General features: G+C 35.9%; 1 protein-coding gene across 1 annotated transcript in view; it reads left to right on the plus strand.

Annotated features, from left to right (window-relative positions):
* LRRC9 (leucine rich repeat containing 9) overlaps nucleotides 1–20,521 on the plus strand; it is a 128,602-nt gene extending 108,081 nt beyond the window's left edge. The window contains exons 28-33 of the mRNA XM_069596741.1: nucleotides 3,851–4,068; nucleotides 6,204–6,272; nucleotides 11,063–11,203; nucleotides 15,913–16,057; nucleotides 18,016–18,184; nucleotides 19,276–20,521. Coding sequence (XP_069452842.1) covers nucleotides 3,851–4,068; nucleotides 6,204–6,272; nucleotides 11,063–11,203; nucleotides 15,913–16,057; nucleotides 18,016–18,184; nucleotides 19,276–19,315 — 782 coding nt within the window. The 3' untranslated portion in view covers nucleotides 19,316–20,521. The remainder of the gene's footprint in view (nucleotides 1–3,850; nucleotides 4,069–6,203; nucleotides 6,273–11,062; nucleotides 11,204–15,912; nucleotides 16,058–18,015; nucleotides 18,185–19,275) is intronic.
* Nucleotides 20,522–25,024: the final 4,503 nt, after the last annotated feature.

A 25,024-nucleotide genomic window follows, 5' to 3' on the forward strand; every position in this document is an offset into this window, starting at 1 on the left:
TTCTTTTCAATTTTATTGAAGGTTATGATGTTATCAATTTCTCTAAAGAATAAAAATAAGATAAATTTCCCATATTTCATCCATTCTGAAACACCCCCTTTAATATTTTAACATCTTGAAATCAGGTGGTACCTTAATTGATGGCATAGTTTATCTAGCTGAGCTTTTTTTCCCTTTCTTAGTATACACAAAATATTGACGTATCTTAACAATTGTTGGCATCTTAAATTCTATGAAATATGTTAAATTACAAAGAGAAGAATTCCAAGAAAGTGGGATCACATATTCAGTAATTTATTAGTTTTCTAGGACTGCCATAACAAAGTACCACAGACTGGATGACTTAAACAACAAAAATTTATTTCCTCACAGTTCTTGACCAGAGTCCAAGATTAAGATGTCAGCAGGGTTGGTCTCTTCTGCAGCCTCTCTTCTGTACTTGTAATTGTACTCTGTATCTTCGCATGGTCTTCCCCTTTGTGTCTATGTCCTAATCTCCTCTTCATATAGACACCAGTGATACTGAATTAGTGCTCACTATTGACTATGCCAAAGCCTTTGACTGTGTGGATCACAATAAACTGTGGAAAATTCTGAAAGAGATGGGAATACCAAACCACCTAACCTGCCTCTTGAGAAACCTATATGCAGGTCAGGAAGCAACAGTTAGAACTGGACATGAAACAACAGACTGGTTCCAAACAGGAATAGGAGTACGTCAAGGCTGTCTATTGTCACCCTGCTTATTTAACTTATATACAGAGTACATCATGAGAAATACTGGGCTGGAAGAAGTACAAGCTGGAATCAAGACTGCTGGTAGAAATATCAATAACCTCAGATATGCAGATGACACCACCCTTATGGCAGAAAGTGAAGAGGAACTAAAAAGCCTCTTGATTAAAGTGAAAGAGGAGAGTGAAAAAGTTGGCTTAAAGCTCAACATTCAGAAAACGAAGATCATGGCATCTGGTCCCATCACTTCATGGGAAATAGATGGGGGAATAGTGTCAGACTTTATTTTGGGGGGCTCCAAAATCACTGCAGATCGTGATTGCAGCCATGAAATTAAAAGACGCTTACTTCTTGGAAGAAAAGTATGACCAACTTACATAGCATATTGAAAAGCAGAGACATTATTACATTGCCTATTAAGGTCCGTCTAGTCAAGGCTATGGATTTTCCTGTGGTCATGTATGGATGTGAGAGTTGGACTGTGAAGAAGGCTGAGCGCCGAAGAATTGATGCTTTTGAACTGTGGTGTTGGAGAAGACTCTTGAGAGTTCCTTGGACTGCAAGGAGATCCAACCAGTCCATTCTAAAGGAGATCAGCTCTGGGATTTCTTTGGAAGGAATGATGCTGAAGCTGAAACTCCAGTACTTTGGCCACCTCATGCGAAGAACTGACTCATTGGAAAAGACTCTAATGCCGGTAGGGATTGGGGTCAGGAGAAGGGGACGACAGAGGATGAGATGGCTGGATGGCATCACTGACTCGATGGACGTGAGTCTGAGTGAACTCCAGGAGATGGTGATGGACAGGGAGGCCTGGCGTGCTGTGATTCATGGGGACACAAAGAGTCGGACATGACTGAGCGCCTGAACTGAACTGAATTGAATGACCTCATTTATTTAACATTAGTTACCTCTTTAAAGACCCAAATACAGTCACATTCTGAGGGACTAGGGATTAGGACTTCAACATATAAATACGAAGAGACACAATTCAGTCCCATAATAAACAAGGAGGATAAATAGTGGGTGAAAGACTAATGGCACAGTAGTAGCAGCACTGTAAAAGGTCCAGGTTAGGCCTAGTGTTGCTGTCTTTATGTCATTCAGCAAGACAATTTCTCTGACCCTCAGTTTTCTGATGAGTAAAAAATAGTATTTTCCCTGTCCTAATTTGAGAATCTAATAGAAATGAAACCATTTGGTCAACTCAAGTTTCCTCTTCTTATATAAATTCCTCTTCTTATTTATACTTACAACTATTGATTGCTACAGTAGAGAGAAATCATAGGTTGTAATGAAATAATGAGGTTCTAAAAAATGTAATATATTCTTAATTTTTTAATGTAATTGCAGTTCAAAAATATGTTGAGAAGGAATTAACAGCATGATTAAGGTATAACTAACATACAGCAAATTACTTTATTAATAATACAGCATAATTAGCAATGCAACAAATTAGTTTATTTAAATAAATAATTAATATATCTATTTGAATACTTATTAGAATAATCCAGTATACTCAGGAAGCACATCTTTTTTTTTTTCTTTTTTAACTACTTCCTGGTACATTTTGGTCTTTTTTGTTTGTTTTTTTGGTTTTCATTTTATTTAAGTATAGTTGATTTGCAGTGTTGTGTTATTTTCTGGTTTACAGCAAAGTGATTCAGTTATATATATATATATAGATACATATATTTATATGCATATATATTCTTTTTCATATTCTTTTCCAATATGGTTTAGCATAGGATATTAAATATAGTTTCCTGTACTGTATAGTAGGTCCTTGTTGTTTATCCATTCCATATATAATAGTTTGCACATGCTAGTCCCAAACTCCCAATCCATCCTTCCTCCACCCCCTACCCCCTTGGCAACAACAAGTCTGTTCTCTATATGTCTCCAAGTCATTTCTGTTTTGTATATAGATTCATTTGTGTCATGTTTTAGATTCGGCAGAGTTTCTCTCATAGCTCAGTTGTTAAAGAATCCACCTGCAATGCAGGAGACCCTGGTTCGATTCCTGGGTTGGGAAGATCCCCTGGAGAAGGGATAGACTATCCACTCCAGTATTCTGGCCTGGAGAATTCCATGGACTCTATAGTCCATGGGGTCACAAAGAGTTGGACACAACTGAGTGACTTTCACTTTCACTTTGGATTCCTCATATAAGTGATATATGGTATTTGTCTTTCTCTTTTTGACTTATTTCACTTAGCCCTGATAATCTCTAGGTCCATTCATGTGGTTGCAAATGAAATTATTTCACTCTTTTTTATGGCTGAGTAATATTCCATTGTATACATGTACATCTTTATCCATTCATCTGTTGATGGACATTTACGTTGTTTCCGTGTCTTGTAAATGGAAATGGCTCTTGTAAATAGTGCTGCAGTGAACACTGGAGTGGAAGTATCTTTTTGGTTTATTGTTTTCTCCAGATAAATTCCTAGGAGTGGGGTTGGTGAATCATATGGCAACTCTATTTTTAGTTTTTTAAATTGGCAGCACCAATTTATATTCCCACAGTAGTACAGAGGGTTTCCTTTTCTCCACACCCTCTCCAGAATTTGCTATTTGTGGACTTTTTCATGATGGCCATTCTGATCAGTGTGAGGTGGCACTTCATTGTAGTATGAATTGAATTTTCTGTAATAATGAGTGATATTGAGCATCTTTTTCATGTGCCTCTTGGCCATCTGTATTTCTTCTTTGGAGAAATGTCTATTTAGGTTTTCTGCCCATTTTTTAATTGGGTTGCTTGTTTTTCTTGTTATTGAGTTGTATGAGCTAGGAAGCATATCTTTTGCAGCACTTTTACACATCTACTTTTATCAGTATCAAATATTTTAGCACTTAACTGTTGAAGAGACAGAATGGGTCAATTCACTACATTTCCTACATCATATCTTGATCTTTCACACATAAAGGAGAAATTCACCTAGTATTATTTGATGATGATGCTACCTTCCTATAAATTAATGTTTTTCTCCTTGGAAACATGTTCTTTTAATACTTCACTTTTAAAAAATCATTTGATAAAAATATTTAAACAAAACTAGTTAACTTATTCAGTTTGGGCTCACTTGACATATCATGAGTTACCTTTTTTCAGGAAATGAAATTAGTCAAATTGAAGGACTTGACAACTTAGAAGTCCTTCAAGAATTGGTAGTGGACCATAACCGCATCAGAGCGTTTAATGATAGTGCCTTTGCCAAACCAAGTTCTCTGTTGGCACTTCACCTGGAGGAGAACAGACTACGAGAGCTGAGCAAATTACAACCTTTGGTAAAACTAGAGAAACTCTTCCTAGGATATAATAAAATCCAGGTAACATTATTTTGTTTTGTTATAAGATTTCTAAGACTTAACCCCTCTAAACAGAAAGCTGTCACACACACCAATGAATATTTTGCTAGTGAGCTACTTATCATTTATATGACATGTAAATACTCTGGGATGCAGAAATGCTCACCCTACTTCTAGACTTATAAACCTGATCAAGCCATATGCATCCACCTGGATATCCTCTAAGAGATCTTTTTAGTTCCTGACTGCTCTTGGTCCGAGCTGTTTGTGCATCTCAACCCCAGACTGCCTCTGGACCTTTAAACTTAACATTTGTACTTGGTCTACCTGACATTTGAATCAACTCCTGATAATGAACTTTGGCTTGGCTTTAATATTCCATCTTTCCCCACTAAAGGCTTCCTGCCTTTGTTTCACCTGATCATAATTCAGCCTATTTCCATTAGGCCACTGTCCCAACCAGCCCTGCCCAAGCTGTCTTCTGAGATAGTATGCAGATAAGAGGTATACACATAATCATACACAATCCTAACATTTCTCTTAGTATTTTGCTGATGATTGGTTAGCCCTCCTTGTACCAATTTTGTTATTTCTGCCCATACCACTAAGAAAACCTTGAAGACAAACTGAACTGTGTACTGCCCTGCAAGGGCAGGGACCAAGTCTTTCTTGCCCAAATTTGTTTTAGTATATAGCATTGTGCCTGGTACTTAGTAGATACATGATTAATATTCGTTTGTGGCTCTACTTGCTGAAGTTCAGGAAGATTTTCTGGAGTGATATAAAAGCCTGAGCAGTACCCTTTTCTACCTAGCAACTACGAAATATATATACAGAGAAAATACCATCCAATTAATATATCAAGGTTCAAACAACATTCATCTGAGAAGATGAATGCCAAAGCTGGCAATGATTCTTTCAAAGCTTTATCTAGAAGAAATCTAAATTGGGAAAATTGCTTCCTATAGGAACTCTTTCCAGTGATAAAAATTGAGCTAACACAAAGGATTTGTCAAATCAGACTTATATGAATCTGAGACTTTACCCAGTATCAAGCTTTACTAATAATTTCAAGGATACACATGGTTTGGGGCCTTCCTGTGGCTTCTCAAATTCTACTTCCAAGTGACCCAAAATAGGTCTAAAATTTTTTTATAGTTACTCAATGAATTGGCTAAACCCACTTGGCATTCCAGTTAAGAGTAGGAGCATATCAAGAACCGTTTCATTACTGTGAACTAGCAACCACCTTACGGAGAAGACTATGGCACCCCACTCCAGTACCCTTGCTTGGAAAATCCCATGGACAGAGGAGCCTGGAAGGCTGCAGTCCATGGGGTGGCTGAGGGTCGGACACGACTGAGCGACTTCACTTTCACTTTTCACTTTCATGCATTGGAGAAGGCAATGGCACCCCACTCCAGTGTTCTTGCCTGGAGAATCCCAGGGACAGGGGAGCCTGGTGGGCTGCCATCTATGGGGTCGCACAGAGTTGGACACTACTGAAGTGACAGCAGCAGCAGCAGCAGCAACCACCTTAAGCTAATTGTGTTGCCTAAATTTTGTCAGCAGTAGCATTTAAAAAATAATTTTGCAAAAACTAAAATGTATTTGCAAACTTTCACCAAAGTTAAATAATGATAAATAATCCCATTCAGTAGCAAAAGCAACTCATTTAACTAGAGAAACAGTTTTTCAACCATATATATTCTCAGCAAATATGTTAGTATTCAGTCCATTCAACATGACATGCTCCTTCCTGGTTAATGTTGTGCTTGATATATACCTTTGAAATTGTTTAGACTAGATTCACCTCCTTTTCCACACATCTAGGTTAGTCCTCTTAGGAATTAACCAAATACAATCTGAGTTTTAGAATAGATCATAACTCTTCTGAAAAAAATATGGTCTTTCCTAACAAGGGCTGCTGTATGGCCTGTTTTCCGTGTTGGCACATCATCTTTACCCAGTCATGTATTTGAAATCAATAGGAAACAGATCTATCTTTAATCAACAATACAGAATATTGTCACTCAAGCTCATTTCAGAAGATTCAACTCGTTACAATACAACACCTACATATAATAACTTCAGATAAGCATATATTTGAAGATGTTGGATAACCAAATAATAATTTACTGCTTAATTTTTAATAGGATATGGCAGAACTGGAAAAACTTGATGGTATCTCTTCCCTCAGAGAACTTACAGTTTATGGCAATCCGGTGAGTGTTATTTTTCTAATTTATCAGTTAATTTACTTAAAATGTAATCTATAGTTGTATATAATTTATTTTATATACTGTGATAAGATATTTAATTTTACCTGTTTCCACATGCAAGTTACTCAATTTATTATTGACAAGTACAATTTATTGACTAGTGTCTTCTTCCAACTGATTACAATATAAATTGCCATTGTCGTATACAACAGGGTCTACTTCTTGGTTCTACTTTGTATTCATTGGCCTATTTGTCAGTCCCTATAACAATATCAGTCTATGTTAATTACTAAAGTTTTATAGTAAGTCTTGATATCCGGTAGAGTAGGAACCTCTAATTTTCCCTCTTCCTCCTTCTCTCTTTTCTTCACTGTCTTAGCTATCCTTGGCCCTTTACACTTCATGTGAGTTTCAGGAAAGAGCTTCTCAAGTTATATGAGAATCTTGTTGATAATTTAATTGGAAATTGGAATTGCATTGTATTTATAAATTAATTTTGCGGAAAATTTGCCACTTTTACTGTTGGAGTCTTTGAAGGGATAAAATAGGCAACTACCCTTGCTCACCTAACATTTGAACAAATTGAGAAATATGACAGTGGTGGACAGAGAAGTGAGAATGTTTTGCTTAGTTTAGAATTTTGACAAAGCTAAATGGTCCTGCCAACAGTTGCCAGAATTCATCCTGATGACTCAGATGGAAGGATATATACCTTCTCCTGCAGGAGCAAAAGCAATAAGCAATTTCTGAAGAGAAAAGACAGGAACTAAACATGACCAGTTTAATCTTCCCAGATTTATCAGTTAAGTCACTGCTCCCCCAAGTAGAGGAGTGAAGGGACTGAGAGAGCCAGTAGTGCCACATCACAGAGTTACTTCCGCCAAGAAAGAAACACAGTAAGCAGTCTCCCCCAATATTTTTAGCTTTCATCCTCTCATTCACAAACATAAATATCCCTGTGTTTATTTTATGTCCTTCAATAAAGGTCTGTGATTTTCTCCTAAAAGTTTTAGTCATCTTTGGTTTAATCATCCTCCTGTTTTAGTTTTTTTTTTCATTTCTGTTATTTTAATAGCTGTTTTAAACAATATCTTTTTTATATTTTTCTAGTTGTTTGCTGCTAGAGTATAGAAATTCTGATTTTTTTGCATATTACTCTTTATCCAAATAGCTTCTGAACTCTCTCTTAAATTCTAATGGATTGTAAATTTTGTTGGATTTTCTCTGGAGACAATCATAATATTTGCAAACAATGACTCTAATCTTTCTTTCCAATCCATATGGTTTTATTTCCTTTACATCTCTCAGTGTACTGACTAGGATGTCTAGTACAGTATTGAATAAACACACTCATAGTTACTGAGTATTCTTGAAAGAATACTTCTAAATTGTCAGTATTAAATATGATGTTTGCTGTAGGTCATGGGTAGATAACCTTCAGCATTTTAAGGCAGTCCCTTTCTAATTCCAGTTTGCTACTTGTTCTTATGAGGAATGGACACTGGATTTTAACTAATTGGTAATATAGTATTTATCTTTAATCTGTTAATATACAAATTAAATTAATAGAATATAGTGCTAAACCATCCTTAAATTCCTGGGATGAATATTACTTGGTCATCTTTTATACTTTACTGGATTCAAGTTGTTAAAATTTCATGTAACATATTTGTGACCCCAGGGACTATACAGTCCATGGAATTCTCCAGGCCAGAATACTGGAATGGGTAGCCTTTCCCTTCTCCAGGGGATCTTCCCAACCCAGGGATTGAACCCAGGTCTCCCACATTGCAGGCAGATTCTTTACCAGCTGAGCCACCAGGGAAGTCCAAGAATACTGGAGTGGGTAGCCTATCCCTTCTCCAGGGGAATCTTCCTGACCCAGGAATCAAACTGGGGTCTCCTGCCATTCCAGGCAGATTCTTTACCAGCTGAGCTAGAGAGAACTCTCCAATTAATTTTATGAGGCAAAACAGCATTGATCAACTTGAAAAGAATAGCATAAGAGAACAAAATCATAATAATTTTACTTATCTCTACTTCTACAGAGACATGTTGAACTTCCCTGGTAGTTCAGTTGGTAAAGAATCTGCCTGCAATGTAGGAGACCCTGGGTCGATTGCTGGGTTGGGAAGATCCCCTGGAAAAGGGATAGGCTACCCACTCCAGTATTCTTGGGCTTCCATGGTGGCTTGGCTAGTAAAGAATCTGCCTGCAATTTAGGAGACCCTGGGTCGATTGCTGGGTTGGGAAGATCCCCTGGAAAAGGGATAGGCTACCCACTCCAGTATTCTTGGGCTTCCATGGTGGCTTGGCTAGTAAAGAATCTGCCTGCAATGCAGGAGACCTTGGTTTGATCCCTGGGTTGGGAAGATCCCTTGGAGAAGGGAACTGGCTACCCACTTCAGTATTCTGGCCTGGAGAATTCCATGGACTATATAGGCCATGGGGTCGCAAAGAGTCGGACATGACTGAATGACTTTCACTTCCACTTCCTCTCTTTTTCTAGTCTATGAATTAATTTATATAAAAGAAGACTTGTGTGTTCCTTGAAGGATAATTAGATCTTATCTCTAAAACCATCTGAACTTAATTTTTTCTTGAAGTTAGACTTGGAACAACTTATTCAAATTCTCTGACATGACTGAGAGACTTAACTGAATTGGATGTATATCTAGTCATTTTCTATTAAACTGATAAGAACATATATTACAATATACTTAAGAACATACACTGCTGCTGCTGCTAAGTCACTTCAGTCGTGTCCAACTCTGTGCAACCCGATAGACAGCAGCCCACCAAGCTACTCTGTCCCTGGGATTCTCTAGGTAAGAATACTGGAGTGGGTTTCCATTTCCTTCTCCAATGCATGCATGCATGCTAAGTCGCTGCAGTCATGTCCGACTCTATGTGACCCTATGGACAGCAGCCCACCAGGCCCCTCCATCCACAGGATTCTCTAGACAAGAATACTGGAGTGGGTTGCCATTTCCTTCTCCACTAAGAACAGATACTAAGTTCAATATTGAGAACTTAAATTTTTCAATAAAATTGTCCTTTTATCTAACTTTAGATGTACTTCCATCATAATACTTTCATAAATTTTTAAAATCTTGATTATATCTGTGTTTTGTCACCTATTTTATAGCTAAATTTTTTTTGGTTTTTCTCTCTTATATTTGATGAGTCTTACTATCATACTAATCTCTTCAAATAACCATTTTTTGGCTTTATTAAGTATAATTTTTCTTTTTTTAGTTCATTAATTTCTATCCTCTATCTTTAGTTTCTTGGAATTACTTTTTAAAAAAAATCTGAAGTAGTAGAATGCCTACTCATTAACTTTTAATATTTCTTCTAAATTAATAAATTTGGGGATACAAAATACTGCTTTAGCAACAGCCTAAAAGTTTTGATATGTAGTGTTTTTCCTATAATTTCTTAGAATCTACTTTACAAAAGATTTCTTTTTTTAACTGTGAATTATTGAAGTATGATAATTTCAAACCTATTATATATTTTTAGTTATCTCTTTGTCATTTATTTCTAGTGTTGCTATATTTTAATCAGAAGAGACAGTTTATACATTCTTTGGTTTTATGAAACTTGCTTTGTGGCCTAGAATGTGGTTATTTTTTAAACTCAGTTTATGACTTAGACATCACTCTTCATTAATATATATGTATCTACTACATTAAAAAAATAGATTATTTATTCCCTTTTGATAATGTTTCTTTCTTCCTTCCTTTCAATCACAAACAGTGCCGCATACATCTTCTGTGTTGTCAGTCCCCCAGATCATATCCATATTCAGAGATTTGCTAGAAGATTTGCTAAAAGTCATAGGACTTAGCATATAGTTGTACTCATGGCTAAAGGTTTATTACTGTGACATAATGAGGATACAAAGCCAGGTGATGAAGAAAAAAAAACATAAGCAGAGTCAAGGAATCCATGTGCAAGGTTCCTTATGCTTTTTTCCTCACGTGAGGGAGTCACAGTGTACACTCTTCACCCAATAACAAATATGTTATTTTCTGACCAAGAAATCCCATTAGATTTAATGGATTTCAAGGATGTTTTTGGAGGCTTGTCACATAGTTACCCTCTGCCTATCACATATAAAAATTCCAGGACCTCAGAAGGAAAGCAGGTTGAACAAGAATCCTACTGTTTGTAAAAGTAGTGTAGGTATAATGAATTACCTTTATCACTTAAGGAATGGTGGGAAATCTTCCAAAATGCAAGTACCAAACACTTGTTAAAACTTACCCTTGCAAACAGATCCTTCTAAAGTTAACAGCCTCAAACCAACTATGTTAACTCTTTTACATACTTTCTCATGCATATATGCAAGTAATTTTAGAGTAGGTTAACACTATGAAGTGATGATTCATACAGTTCAACAGATATGCATTGAATTAAATTGAATAGTACCTATGGGAAATTTTAAGTTTCAAACTAATTACTTATAAGTAAACTTTTATAATATAATCCCATTCATGAGCTGGGGTTGCCTGTAGTTAATGAACAATATCATATACTCTTCAAAGAAACTAAACCTCCACATGGTAGCTTTGGTTTTTAAAAAAAAAAAAAAGCTCTTATCTTCATTTAGCATAACAGAAAATTGAGAAATTTTTAAAAAAGGGAGTTTGTATCATTTAATACTATATATTAGCTGTTACCTGTCATCTTTGCTGTCTATGCTAAATATCCTTCTCTATAAAGGTTAATCTTTGAAATAAAGAGCTTTTTTAAGGAATGAATTGTCATTTTTTAACTTTATTCAGATTTGTAGAAAAATGCTACATCGCCACGTGCTTATATTTCGACTGCCTAACTTACAGATGTTAGATGGAATTCCTGTGAATTCAGATGATAGGGCAAAAGCTGAATTTCACTTCTCTGAACTACAAGCAAAGAAAAATTCGGTAATAATTATTTACACTTTTCCTTTTAAAATATATAAATTAATAGTAGATGAACATTATGTCATGATTTTTACTTAAAGTTTAAATCTAGTGTATGATGCTTCTGTAGACTATTTTAGCATGTATTTAATGATTATTATCAAAAGCAGCTTGATTTGGTGAATAGAGCACATACACACACATAGAAACTAGGAAAGCTCCTTATTCTAAAAGCATACTTTAATGTAGAGCGAGTTATTTAAAACTGTGTGCCTCTTGCTCCATATGTCAGGTGCTGCTAGAAGTTAAGAAACTATAACAAAGCATTCTTATAAACTGTGACTAACAATAAAACTCTTTCCCTTTCTATCTCCTAAATGGAAAAAGTTTGGATATCTGACTTTTGATAGGGAAGAGGTTAGAGAGGAAAGAAGCCACAGAAGCATATCATTTGGCAATTCTATCATTGACCACCAGGATTTTTCATAGCCATCTTTAAAAGACTAAATTTAACACAGAAAAGCTAAGGTTTTTGAGCAAAGAAGTAATATTATTAGAGCTGTGCCTTTGCAAAGTTTAAGGAAGAAGAGCCTAGAGGCAGAGAAATCAACTAAGAGGTTTTTAGGATAATCCAAGAGAGAAATTATGAGGACCTGGACTAGGGTGGGTCAATGAAATGTAAGTAAACCTCTAATGTAAGTGAAAGCCAGAGAGCAAGGGCATTAGTCAGTGAACAAAGATTACTTTTAAAAGTTAATTGAAGAGGAAAGAGATAAGACTACTGTAGATGCTTTCACTTATCTCACTGGCTTACCCCATACTCTCCATTCCCTCTATAAAACAAACTAACCAATTCCTAGCACTTAATACTAGTAGGCTCCTCTCTAACTAACTATGCCTTCAGCAACAGAATCAGATTTATTAAAAGTTGGCTATGTTTTTTCAAAACTTATGCCAATCTTTTATTTTAAATAAATAGATATACAAGTACAAATTTTAAATTATTATTTCCATGTTTCTTTGAAAACCAAATGAGATCCTCTGCAGAATCTGGATAAAGATGAACTATACACATACACAAATAATATCAAATTAGGTTGGGAGGAAAAAAAAACTGCAGAATAAGGGAGAGAATTATAACAAGTCAGATAAAATATGTGGGGAAATTTTTAAAAATCTAGGCAGTTTCTTGTATTCAAATTTTCTCCATATGTTGTTGAATTCTTGTTACTTTAATGAAACCAAACTGGAAATTGTTGTGGCTTTATCAGTCAGACAAAATACCAGTCAAAGGATACTTCCTTACAGAAAAGGCCTTGGCCCTTCATCCAAAGATGGGTGGGCACATGTACTTTATGTTTTAAAATCTTTTAAAGGATTATAAAAAGATTACAGATCTAATTCTTATTATTTCCTGGACTTTTTTTTATTAACCAAGGGGATTCTATTACAGATCGAAATAACTGTAGAGACCTGTGAAACTTACCGTTGTACAATGTTAATAAAGATTATCTATATTAGGCAAAGGAAATTGGTTCATATACAGGTTATATCTACAAAAGTTTTTCTATGAAGTATGCTTTGTGAAAAACAGTGTTAGCTACTAATCTATATGATACAATTGAGAGCACCATCTAAATGCCATCTACCAAAATTATTGTCACAGTCTCTAATCTTTAAAAAGAGAACAAAGAAAATTTAGTCCAAAGATTTAAGCTTCCTTTCCCTTTCTTTTATATTCCATAAGCAAGTCACTTCTTGCTTCCAGAAGTAAAAAACTAAACAAAACTTTAGTTTCCTGTTATAACAAATTACCTCAATTTTAGTATCTTCAGACAACACAAATTTATTACCTTAAAATTCTAGAGGTTCTAAGTCCAAAAATTAGTCCTGTAGAGCTAAAAGCACAAGTATTGGCAGGGCTGCAATATCTTCTGGAAGCTCAAGAGAATTTGGTCTTTGCCTTTCAGCCTTCTAGAGGCTATCTGCATCCCTTGGCTCGTGGCCCTCTTCCAACAAATAGCATAACTTTGGCCTCAGTTTCCATTGTAACATCTTCTCTCCATTGTTATAAGGATGTTTGTGATTGTAATGGGCCTACCTAGTTAATACGGCATAATCTCCCCATCTCAAAATCCTTAATTTAATTATATCTGTACAGTCCATTATGCCACAAAAAGCATTCACAAGTTTTGGAGATTGGGATGTGGACATCTTGGTGGGGGTAGCATTATGCTATCTACCATACCACATATGTGAGGCCTCTAGTGAGAGATCTATATGAATTGTAACATTAAATTTTATAAATTCTATTTTAAGGTAATGCTGGCTACATTTTAAAAATTCCATATAACTTCCTAAATACTAAGTTCCTTATGAAGAAATCACTCAGAGCAACTTCAAAGATATCAGTTTTCATATATATTTGTAATTGGTTTAATATAGCAAAAAAAGACATAAACTCAAATTTTAGTCATTGATGGATGTGTATTTCACTAAAAGTTTTTCTTGTTTGCTTCTTTTCTATTTATCATATAGTGAACTAACATTTCCCCCAGTGTATACGATGATTTTGGAGAAGGCAATGGCACCCCACTCCAGTACTCTTGCCTGGAAAATCCCATGGGTGGAGGAGCCTGGTAGGCTGCAGTCCATGGGGTCGCTAAGAGTCGGACACAACTGAGCAACTTCACTTTCACTTTGCACTTTCATGCATTGAAGAAGGCAGTGGCACCCCACTCCAGTGTTCTTGCCTGTAGAGTCCCAGGGACGGGGGAGCCTGGTGGGCTGCCATCTATGGGGTCGCACAGATTCAGACACAACTGAAGCGACTTAGCAGCAGCAGCATACTATGATTTGTTTTCAGTGATTCTAGATACCTGTTCTTGCTATTTGAATTAGTGCCATATGTAAGAATGGAAAAAATATCTTTCCATTTATCCTATATATATATTTTATTTAAAAGTTAGGTTTTTTAATATTCATTTATATATGATTAGTAAAATAAAGGGAGCATTTGAAGTCTTTATTTCAGATAAATCTATTTTTTAAGATGCAATAATAATTTTTATTTTCCTATCCAGAACAAAATTGAGTTATTATTTCATTTAGCTGTTCAGAAGACACAAGAATAGAATATTTTTCAAGTTTATCAGCTCATTCTAATGTATTTTCCTTTGTTTTAGTTGCTGCTGTTCTTTTTTTTTAACAGCAAATAAAGAGGGAATAAATAAAATGTAAAGTTGCCCGTTAAACCATAACATTTTGGTGCTTTGGTTTCAGAAGAAATTTGACAGCTTTCTAGATTAGTGATGGGAAGAAATTCCAATGAAAGAATTAGTTAGGGAATTTGGGATCTGCTTTACTAAAGGCTTGATACCTTAGTGCTCATTACAAAGCTGCATTTTGGTTACATTTACTGAAATATGGTGGCTCAGATGGTAAAGCGTCTGTCTACAATGCAGGAGACCTGGGTTCGAGCCCTGGGTTGGGAAGATCCCCTGGAGAAGGAAATGGCAATCCACTCCAGTACTATTGCCTGGAAAATCCCATGGACAGAGGAGCCTGGTAGGCTACAGTCTATGGGGCTGCAAAGAGTCGGACATGACTGAGCGACTTCACTTTCACTTTTCACTTTCACTGAAATATAAGGGAAATGTGTAATTTTACACAAATGCATAAGCCTATATCTCTAAATAAATTGAATCATATTTCAGAATTCATATTTTTTTAAAGTATAAACAAGGTAAGTCTTACTAAAGACATAGTAGGCATACATTTCTAGGGAAACCAATAGTGTCCAGTTTATAATACCCCTCTCTTCCATTTGTTGATTCCTGAAGCTCTTTTACAAACCTCTTAATTCGGAAATCCGGTGTGCAGAGGAGGCTGGTGGGCTATAGTCCATGGAGTCGCAGAGTTGTACTGAACAACTAACACTTTCACTTTCACTTTAATTCTCAATTAACAAAATGTAAACACTGTTTAGAGGGTTAGTGCACTCACTAAAAGTGATTGTTGTAAGATGCTTTTCTTGTGTTAAGTCGTTTCATTCGTGTCCGACTCTTTTCAACCCCATGGACTATAGCCCACCAGGCTCCTCTAGGTCCATGGGATTCTTCAGACAAGACTCCTAGTGGGTTGCCATGCCCTCCTCCAGGGGATCTTACCAACTCAGGGATCGAACCCGCACATCTTATGTCTCTTGCATTGACAGGCAGGTTCTTTACCACTGCACCGCCTGGGAGGCCAAATGCTTTTCTTAGTCCCCACTTTATTTAATTGTTTTTGAAAAACTAATTAACTGCAAGACAATTGAAGAGGTAGTGTGAGGAGCACAAAGATGTAGAAGATACAACTCTTACCATCCAGAAACTCCTGTTCAGAAAAAAGATACTACAAAAGAGGAAAGGCTTAATTCTCAGTTTTCTAATTTTACACTTACCATGTTAGGACCCTTTGGAATGGGGAGGCGCCATCACATTAAATTGTAGTGATGTGTACAGTGCAGTCTGAAAGAAATAATAAGGTTCTGATGGGGGGTTAAGGACCTCAAAGTCTGTCTGTTTCACCTTTTTTGCCTCTCTACCAACTCTGAGTTTAGGCAACCATTCAATTTCTGACCTAAAAAATTTTAAGTTGAATTTCAAATGGGGCTTGTGGTAAGGCTAAAGCCTATTGATCTGAGTTTTAGAGGCAAGGTGTTCTTAACTTTTATTTTTATCATGTAGTTTATTCCTGTTACCAGCTCTCCTGTGGATGGTGCATCGTTTAGCCAACTGAAAGCTCCTCCCATAAAGATAACAAATGTAATTCTGCCTGGTGGATTTAGCCATTACTTGGGATCTGACTTCACTTTAACTCCTGAAGTTGAAGGTATTTTGAGAGGTTCTGAATGAATGTTAAAAAAAAAAAAAATACTCCATTTGATACAAAAATCTCACTTTGATTTCTAATACTACTTAAAATTGTATATTTTGAATTTACAGATTTACACTTCCTAAAAGTGAATTTGTGTTCAAGTTTCATGTGATCATTCTGATTTCAAAGAATCTGTAGTATTTTTTGGTTCTACTCAACTACTAATATGTTGTAGTTAAAGATTTGCTTGCAATTTGAACTTTGTGATACTTACTGGATTTTTCTTGGGATTTCCTTTCAAAGCTATTATTCTATTTTGTGTATTTCATAGCAAATGACTACTAAAACCTATAGTGCATTCTGCTAAAAGTAGAGGTTTAAAAATATTCATAATAACAGACTCTTGGTGCTTAAAGTGTGTCTTACAAAGAGGTCAAACTTCATCCTTGACACCACAATATTATTTTATATATTCATGAAGCTAGTAGTAGGGAAGTGTTTCAAGAGGTAGCTCTGTAAAGGAAGGGAGTATATTAAAAGGTCAAGGCATGGAAATGGTTCATTCTATTATTACATTTGCATTCAGGCCTAGATGAAGCCTTTTGCCTAATTCCAGATGTTGGCTGGCTATCATTTTTATGAAATTGGGGGTAGCTAGATCTTGCTTCTTGGAAGGAAAGCTATGACAAAACTAGATAGTGTATTAAAAAGCAGAGATATCACTTTGCCAACAAAGGTCTGTATAGTCAAAGTTATGGTCTTTACAGTAGTCATGTATGGACATGAGAGTTGGACCGTAAAGGAGGCTGAGCACCGAAGAATTGATGCTTTCAAACTATGATGTTGGAGAAGACTCTTGAGAGTCCCTTGGACTGCAAGGAGATCAAACCAGTCATTCCTAAAGGAAATCAACCCTGAATACTCATTGGAAGGACTGATGGTGAAGCTGAAGCTCCAATACTTTGGCCACCTGATTGCAAAGAGCTGACTCATTGGAAAAGACCCTCATGCTGGGAAAGACTGAAGGCAAAAGAAGAGGTCAGCAGAGGATGAGATGGTTAAATAGCATCACCGACTCAATGGACACGAACTTGGGGAAACTCCCGGAGATAAGGAGGCACAGGGAGACCTGGTGTGCTGCAGTCCCTGAGGGCTCACCTCTTCCATTCTTTTTAATATCCCACTTTGCCTCAGACTACTGTTAGACAATAAAATTCTAAAACTGAGTATCACAATAATGATAAAATGATCTAAAAACCTACTAAGAATAGTAGATCTCTCTATGGAGTTATTCTTAAAAGAAATTCAATTTTTAAAAATCCAATATAATTTAGTCTAAGATGTTATTTTTTAACTTATTCTTTATACTTCTACTTCCTTATAGCTTTAAGATTTAATCATAGTGAGAATTTTAATGCTTTTGTCCAGAAGACATAACTATCAGTAAAACTGGATATAACAAATTGTTATTAGCCTCCTTAAGAGTACAGTTTCATCACTATCATCCTCAGGAATGTCTTCAATATCTTCTTTTTTGGGGGGGAGGTTGGGGATTAGTTCAACCCTGGATTCATTTCCATAATTTTTTCCTGAGGTATCTTTAAGATTCATTGTGCAACTACTTTTTAGGATTTTCTGGAAAAGTCCTATTTTTTTCCTCTTTTCTGAGTATATTACCCCAATTTTTGCTTGAGAAGTATGGTCACTTTATCTATATATTTATTTACAGCACACAGCTCTGGATATTTATATTTTTTAGAATTACCAAGAAAGTATCAAATTGATTCACTAACTCAGAAAATTTTAAATAGCATTTAAGTACTAGAAATATATTCCAATTTTAACTTTTATTTAAAATTTTTAATTCATGCTATGAAATGTGTATAGCATACAGTCAATTGAAGGACAACCATAGCTTATTAATTTATTTTATTAATGTTGTTTCATAATTGTTTCATAATTCCTAATTACAGACAAAAAAAACAAGAATGCAGGGATTCTAACAAATAATCCTCGGAGCATCCATGCAGAAATAGCTTTTCGGCAACTCAGAGGGATAAATCTCTCTCCATCTCTTTTATCGCATCAGAATATGGCATCTCCAAGTGCACAGATGTACCAGAGCAACCAGGACGAGGGAAGGTAAAGCTATTCTGTGTTTTAATATCACTTCTCATCATAAAACCTCCCAAATTTGCTAATCATGTATAGAAATAGGAAATATTGTTATATACTATTATGTATTTACTCTGTGAGCTGGGGGAAGACTGTCAGCATAAGGCTTATTCTCTCACATTCACCGAATCTTTCTCAAAATCCAGCATATACATCATAATTCAAACAGAAATGGCTTTCAAGGTAGAATAGTGCTCGCCTTGTACTTATGTGAGGGAACATTGAAACAACTACGGGAACCACTTTCAATGGTATTATCTCCCAAGTCATTTCTACTTACTGAATATGCAAAGCAGTTCACTTATATTTTGAACAACAGATAAATTCAACTCTGAAATCACAAAGGCTGAGAATTATGTAAATTCTTCAGACTTCTTGTAATTCCCACTTGCCCCTCCTCCAGTTTGGATCCTAGTCCTTAGAGGCCAGCTGAAGGCCTAAGAACCTGATATTCTTATTAAGATTTCACTCTGCTGCTCAAAACCTATCCACCCAGATTTCCAGTTAATATTTGCCCTCTAGCTTCTTTGTAGCCAATCTCTGGAACACCTATTAAGCCTGGCTCTTGCTGTACTGACTTCCCTGCTATAATCAGGCATGTCCCACTAAGTATATATTTACTGAGTATACTATGTTGATATCACGGGCTTCCCTGGTAGCTCAGCTGATAATCTGCAGTGCAGGAGTCCCCAGTTCAATTCCTGGTTGGGAAGATCCCCTGGAGAAGGGAATGGCAATTCACTCCAGTATTCTGGCCTGAAGAATTCCATGTACAGAGGAGCCTGGCAGGCTACAGTCCATGGGGTTGCAAAGAGTTGGACATGACAGCGACTTGCACTTCACTTTATGTTGATATCATATTTTTATATCAATGGGTTATCCCCACGATAACCTTACAGTTAGTCAAAAACATGATATTTTTTCTCTCTTGTGGTGTCTTTTTGTAATTGTACTCATATAAAATACAAAAATTATTTACTTCAGAATTACCTTAAGTTAGCTGATCCATTAAGAAATTGTCACCACTGCTTAACTCATAAATATTTTGTTTCTGACAGAATTCCTGGCAGCCACTTTCCAAGATCAAATCGAATGTAACTGCCTAGAGAACTGAATATACACCAAGAAACCTATTTCCGCTTAGAAGTTGTGCAAAAACTAGCAGACAGTGTTGGTGATAAAAAATATATATATAAGATAATCACATTACTTATGTTACTGAAGCAGTTCAGTTCCATATGAAGACAATCTCTATCATCCTTGGTGACTTTTCTTTAATATCACCTCTCTTAAACTTTCTTTACAGTTACCTTATTCATTTGATTTTCTATGTTAGAAAAATCATGAAATATACAACAATTTGAAAAGATACAAGGGACATAAAATGAAATCCAAAGAATCAAATATTTAGTCCTGTTATTGGAAGCATTTAGTTGTAAAATCTCATTTTGACTTGATATATACAGATACTAAGCAAAGGTAATTTTAGGAAATAAGTATGTTTTCATTTGTAGAATATCTATCCATTTAGGCTTATCTAAAACTAAAGCATACATTTCTTACCAAACACAACTATTCTTAAATCAGGTTGAGTTTTGTTAGTTGAACTACAGATTAGTTTTTTTAGGACTATATATTTTTTTAAATAGCATTAAATGGGGTTTGTCCTAAGAATTATTTTAGAGATATAAATCATAAGCATCAATAATACTTCCTGAAGATGGCTAACTATGAGTGCAACTCATGCTACAGGAATAAAAGAATACTATTTCATATATAAAATTCATTAAATGTGCCCATAGTGATATAATTTTACAAATAAGTTGTAGGCTAAGTAAACAGATGTTCAAAATGAGTGGACACATTTAAAATTTGGACTCATATTTCACTGGAAATAATTTTTCTAAAATAATTATATTGCAGACTACTAGGACAAATCTCAACTCAATCAAATGTGGTTTTGAATTTATTAAACACAGTTCTTTTAATGATTAAATTGCCAATCATATTTTTATATCAAAAGGTTCCATGATTCATGAAGTATTCTGTTTAAATTTTTCAGGTAGCAGTTCAACATTGCATATAATTTTCTTATTATTTTATGTGTTCCTTACATGAAAATAAAGTACTTTTACTGAAATATTTGTATTTTATAATCTATCTGGAAATAGTTGTAAGGATATTTTGGAAATTCCAATGTGCATGCAATAATTTTGTGTCTTCTTTAAATGCTGTATGTTTGTAACTTAATCATGTAATATTTAAAATTTCAAACCTAATACAGATTGATTTTACCCTTCTTAATGCATGGTGTTTAAACTATTACTCTAAGGTACAAATAAGATCCTTTGTTTAGAAAGGAACTATGCAGTTCTTAAGATGTCCAGAAGATGTCTTTGTCACCCTTTGGTTTTGAAAACTGCTTTCACTAGTGTTGTGATAAGCATCTGCTCATTACTATTTGCTACTAACTTGACATCATTTGCTTTTTCTTCCTCTCATGATTATGTGTAAGTGAAATGCTCAGTATATTCTACTTTTATAGTAAAAAGTGTCTTTGTAAATAAACTGAATGGGAAAAACAGGTTTTCACTGGAGAAAAATTTAGAAGAGTAGAAAAGTATAAAGCAGGAAAAACATATCTTATTCAGCATCCACTTAATGTTTGAAATTTTTTTTTCTTAGCCACTTTTTCTATGCATTTCTAATATATTGAGATCTACCATTTGATTTTTTATGAACACACTGTTCAATTGAGATATTTTTATTATAACATTTTAATTAAATCTGAATTTCTTCCTGAAAGTAAATTTGTAATAATTTAGTAGTAACAAACACTGAGAATAATAACAAACATATTTAGGCATTTCTGGGTGCTGTACAGAAATAGACACTGACTCAACCTTAAGAACATTTTAATATAAATAAATAATTTCATATGAAAGCAATGAGGGGATGATTACTAAGATAATTGGCATAGTAGTTCTGAAGATTATTCTACCATGAAAGGAGATGATGATACAAAATACTCCCCTAGGATTGCCCAGACAGGTTAAGTTGTTGGCTATGTGAAGTTCTTAAAGCAATATTTATAACTTCATCCCCTTCCTATTCAACAAAAAAAAATGAAAATATGATTGAACATGAGAGATGTTTTTACAGATCTGCTTTAGATCTGCTCTAATGATGTTTTTTAAGTAAATCAACTGTGAAATTTTACATTATTCATAATACACTTCACCACCAATTAAAACAAGCAAGTAGTACTTATTTTTATAAACCATTAGTCCATATCTTTGGCTTCCCTAGTGGCTCAGTGATAAAGAATCTGTCTGCCAATGCAGGAGACTCAGGTTTGATCCCTGGGTTGGGAACATCCCCTGGAGAAGGAAATGTCAACCCACTCCAGTATTCTTGCCTAGGAAATCCCATGGACAAAGGAGCCTGGTGGACTATATAATCCATGGGGTTGCAAAGCAGTTTAGTGACTAAACAACAAATAACAACAATCCTAATAGCTTATGAAGTAGATACAACATGCACTGTCTACATTCATAGATTTTTTAAAAACATGGCCTTAACAGGAAAAGATATCACACCAAATTCTATATTCTTTCAACTCTAAATTCATTGCTTTTTCAATTATTGCAGATGAATTGACATGTAACCATTCCTAATGTGCTGTTTAATCAGCTGTTGTTGAGCCCTAATGTGTGTAGAAACTGAAAACTATTCATTTTCTTTCAGTGTATGTAGCTTAGGGAAAATGTTTAAATTCTACAGTATAATTAGTTCTTGTAGTTGAGTTCAGTTCAGTCGCTCAGTCATATCTGACTCTGCGACCCCATGAATTGCAGCACGCCAGGCCTCCCTGTCCATCACCAACTCCCGGAGTTCACTCAGACTCATGTCCATCGAGTCCGTGATGCCATCCAGCCATCTCATCCTCTGTCATCCCCTTCTCCTCCTGCACCCAATCCCTCCCAGCATCAAAGTCTTTTTCAATGATTCAGCTCTTCACATGAGGTGGCGCAAGTACTGGAGTTTCAGCTTTAGCATCATTCCTTCCAAAGAAATCCCAGGGCTGATCTCCTTCAGAATGGACTGGTTGGATCTCCTTGCAGTCCAAGGGACTCTCAAGAGTCTTCTCCAACACCACAGTTCAAAAGCATCAATTCTTTGGCGCTCAGCTTTCTTCACAGTCCAACTCTCACATCCATACATGACCACAGGAAAAACCATAGCCTTGACTAGACGGACCTTAGTCGGCAAAGCGTTGTCTCTGCTTTTGAATATGCTATCTAGGCTGGTCATAACTTTTCTTCCAAGGAGTAAGCGTCTTTTAATTTCATGGCTGCAATCACCATCTGCAGTGATTTTGGAGCCCCCCAAAATAAAGTCTGACACTGTTTCCACTGTCTCCCCATCTATTTGCCATGAAGTGATGGGACCAGATGCCATGATCTTTGTTTTCTGAATGTTGAACTTTAAGCCAACTTTCTCACTCTCCACTTTCACTTTCATCAAGAGGCTTTTTAGCTCCTCTTCACTTTCTGCCATAAGGGTGGTGTCATCTGCATATCTGAGGTTATTGATATTTCTCCTGGAAATCTTGATTCCAGCTTGTGTTTCTTCTAGTACAGCGTTTCTCATGATGTACTCTGCATAGAAGTTAAATATGCAGGGTGACAATATACAGCCTTGACATACTCCTTTTCCTATTTGGAACCAGTCTGTTGTACCATGTCCAGTTCTAACTGTTGCTTCATAACTTGCATACAGATTTCTCAAGAGGCAGGTTAGGTGGTTTGGTATTCTCATCTTTTGAAGAATTTTCCACAGTTTATTGTGATCCACACAGTCAAAGGCTTTGGCATAGTCAATAAAGCAGAAATAGATGTTTTTCTGGAACTCTCTTGCTTTTTCCATGATCCAGCAGATGTTGGCAATTTGATCTCTGGTTCCTCTGCCTTTTCTAAAACCAGCTTGAACATCAGGAAGTTCACAGTTCATGTATTGCTGAAGCCTGGCTTGGAGAATTTTGAGCATTACTTTACTAGCATGTGAGATGAGTGCAATTGTGTGGCAGTTTGAGCATTCTTTGACATTGCCTTTCTTTGGGATTGAAATGAAAACTGACCTTTTCCAGTCCTGTGTCCACTGCTGAGTTTTCCAAATTTGCTGGCATATTGAGGGCAGCACTTTCACAGCATCATCTTTCAGGATTTGAAACAGCTCGACTGGAATTCATCACCTCCACTAGCTTTGTTCGTATTGATGCTTTCTAAGGCCCACTTGACTTCACATTCCAGGATGTCTAGCTCTAGATGAGTGATCCCACCATCGTGATTATATGGATCATGAAGATCTTTTTTGTACAGTTCTTCTGTGTATTCTTGCCACCTCTTCTTAATATCTTCTGTTTCTGTTAGGTCCATACCATTTCTGTCCTTTATCGAGCACATCTTTGCATGAAATATTCCCTTGGTATCTCTAACTTTCTTGAAGAGATCTCTAGTCTTTCCCATTCTGTTGTTTTCCTCTATTTCTTTGCACTGATCGCTGAAGAAGGCTTTCTTATCTCTTCTTGCTATTCTTTGGAACTCTGAATTAAGATGCTCATATCTTTCCTTTTCTCCTTTGCTTTTCTCTTCTTTTCACAGCTATTTGTAAGGCCTCCCCAGACAGCCATTTTGCTTTTTTGCATTTCTTTTCCATGGGGATGGTCTTGATCCCTGTCTCCTGTACAATGTCACGAACTTCAATCCATAGTTCATCAGGTACTCTATCTATCAGATCTAGCCCCTTAAATCTATTCCTCACTTCCACTGTGTAATCATAAGGGATTTGATTTAGGTCATACCTCAATGGTCTAGTGGTTTTCCCTACTTTCTTCACTGTAAGTCTGAATTTGGTAGTAAGGAGTTCATGATCTGAGCCACAGTCAGCTCCAGGTCTTGTTTTTGTAGACTGTATAAAGCTTCACCATCTTTGGCTGCAAAGAATATAATTAATCTGATTTCGGTGTTGACCATCTGGTGATGTCCATGTGTAGAGTCTTCTCTTGTGTTGTTGGAAGAGGGTGTTTACTATGACCAGTGCATTTTCTTGGCAAAACTCTATTAGTCTTTGCCCTGCTTCATTCTGCATTCCAAGGCCAAATTTGCCTGTTACTCCAGGTGTTTCTTGACTTCCTACTTTTGCATTCCAGTCCCCTATAATGAAAAGGACATCTTTTTTGGGTGTTAGTTCTAAAAGGTCTTGTAGGTCTTCATAGAACCACTCAACTTCAGCTTCTTCAGCATTACTGGTTGGGGCATAGACTTGGATTACTGTGATACTGAATGGTTTGCCTTGGAAAAGAACAGAGATCATTCTGTCATTTTTGAGACTGCATCCAAGTATTGCATTTTGGACTGTTTTGTTGACCATGATGGCTACTCCAAAATTAGTTCTTTACCCCCTAGCAAATGTCTTGATAAGTTTGAGTGCAGTCAAATGCATAATTATATTATTCATTTTACATTAAAGGACAATTCTACAAACAATCTGAAAAGCAAAAAATTAGGGCCTTTTAACTATAGGCAAGGAACCTGCATTGCTGAACAGTATATAGATGTCGAAGTGATCTGATTTTTATGAAGTAATCTTCTGACTTTTATGAAGATTGACTGTAAATGTTAATTAGAACTTTATTATTTACTTTATTTTCTACTGCTTACACAAAATTAACTATGGTTGTGAACATACCCTTGCATAGAATATTTAGTGTGGCTCTGTGTGTGTGTGTTTGCAGGCATGCATGAC

Source organism: Ovis canadensis, chromosome 7 (assembly GCF_042477335.2).
Source record: "Ovis canadensis isolate MfBH-ARS-UI-01 breed Bighorn chromosome 7, ARS-UI_OviCan_v2, whole genome shotgun sequence".
NCBI lineage: Eukaryota > Metazoa > Chordata > Mammalia > Artiodactyla > Bovidae > Ovis > Ovis canadensis.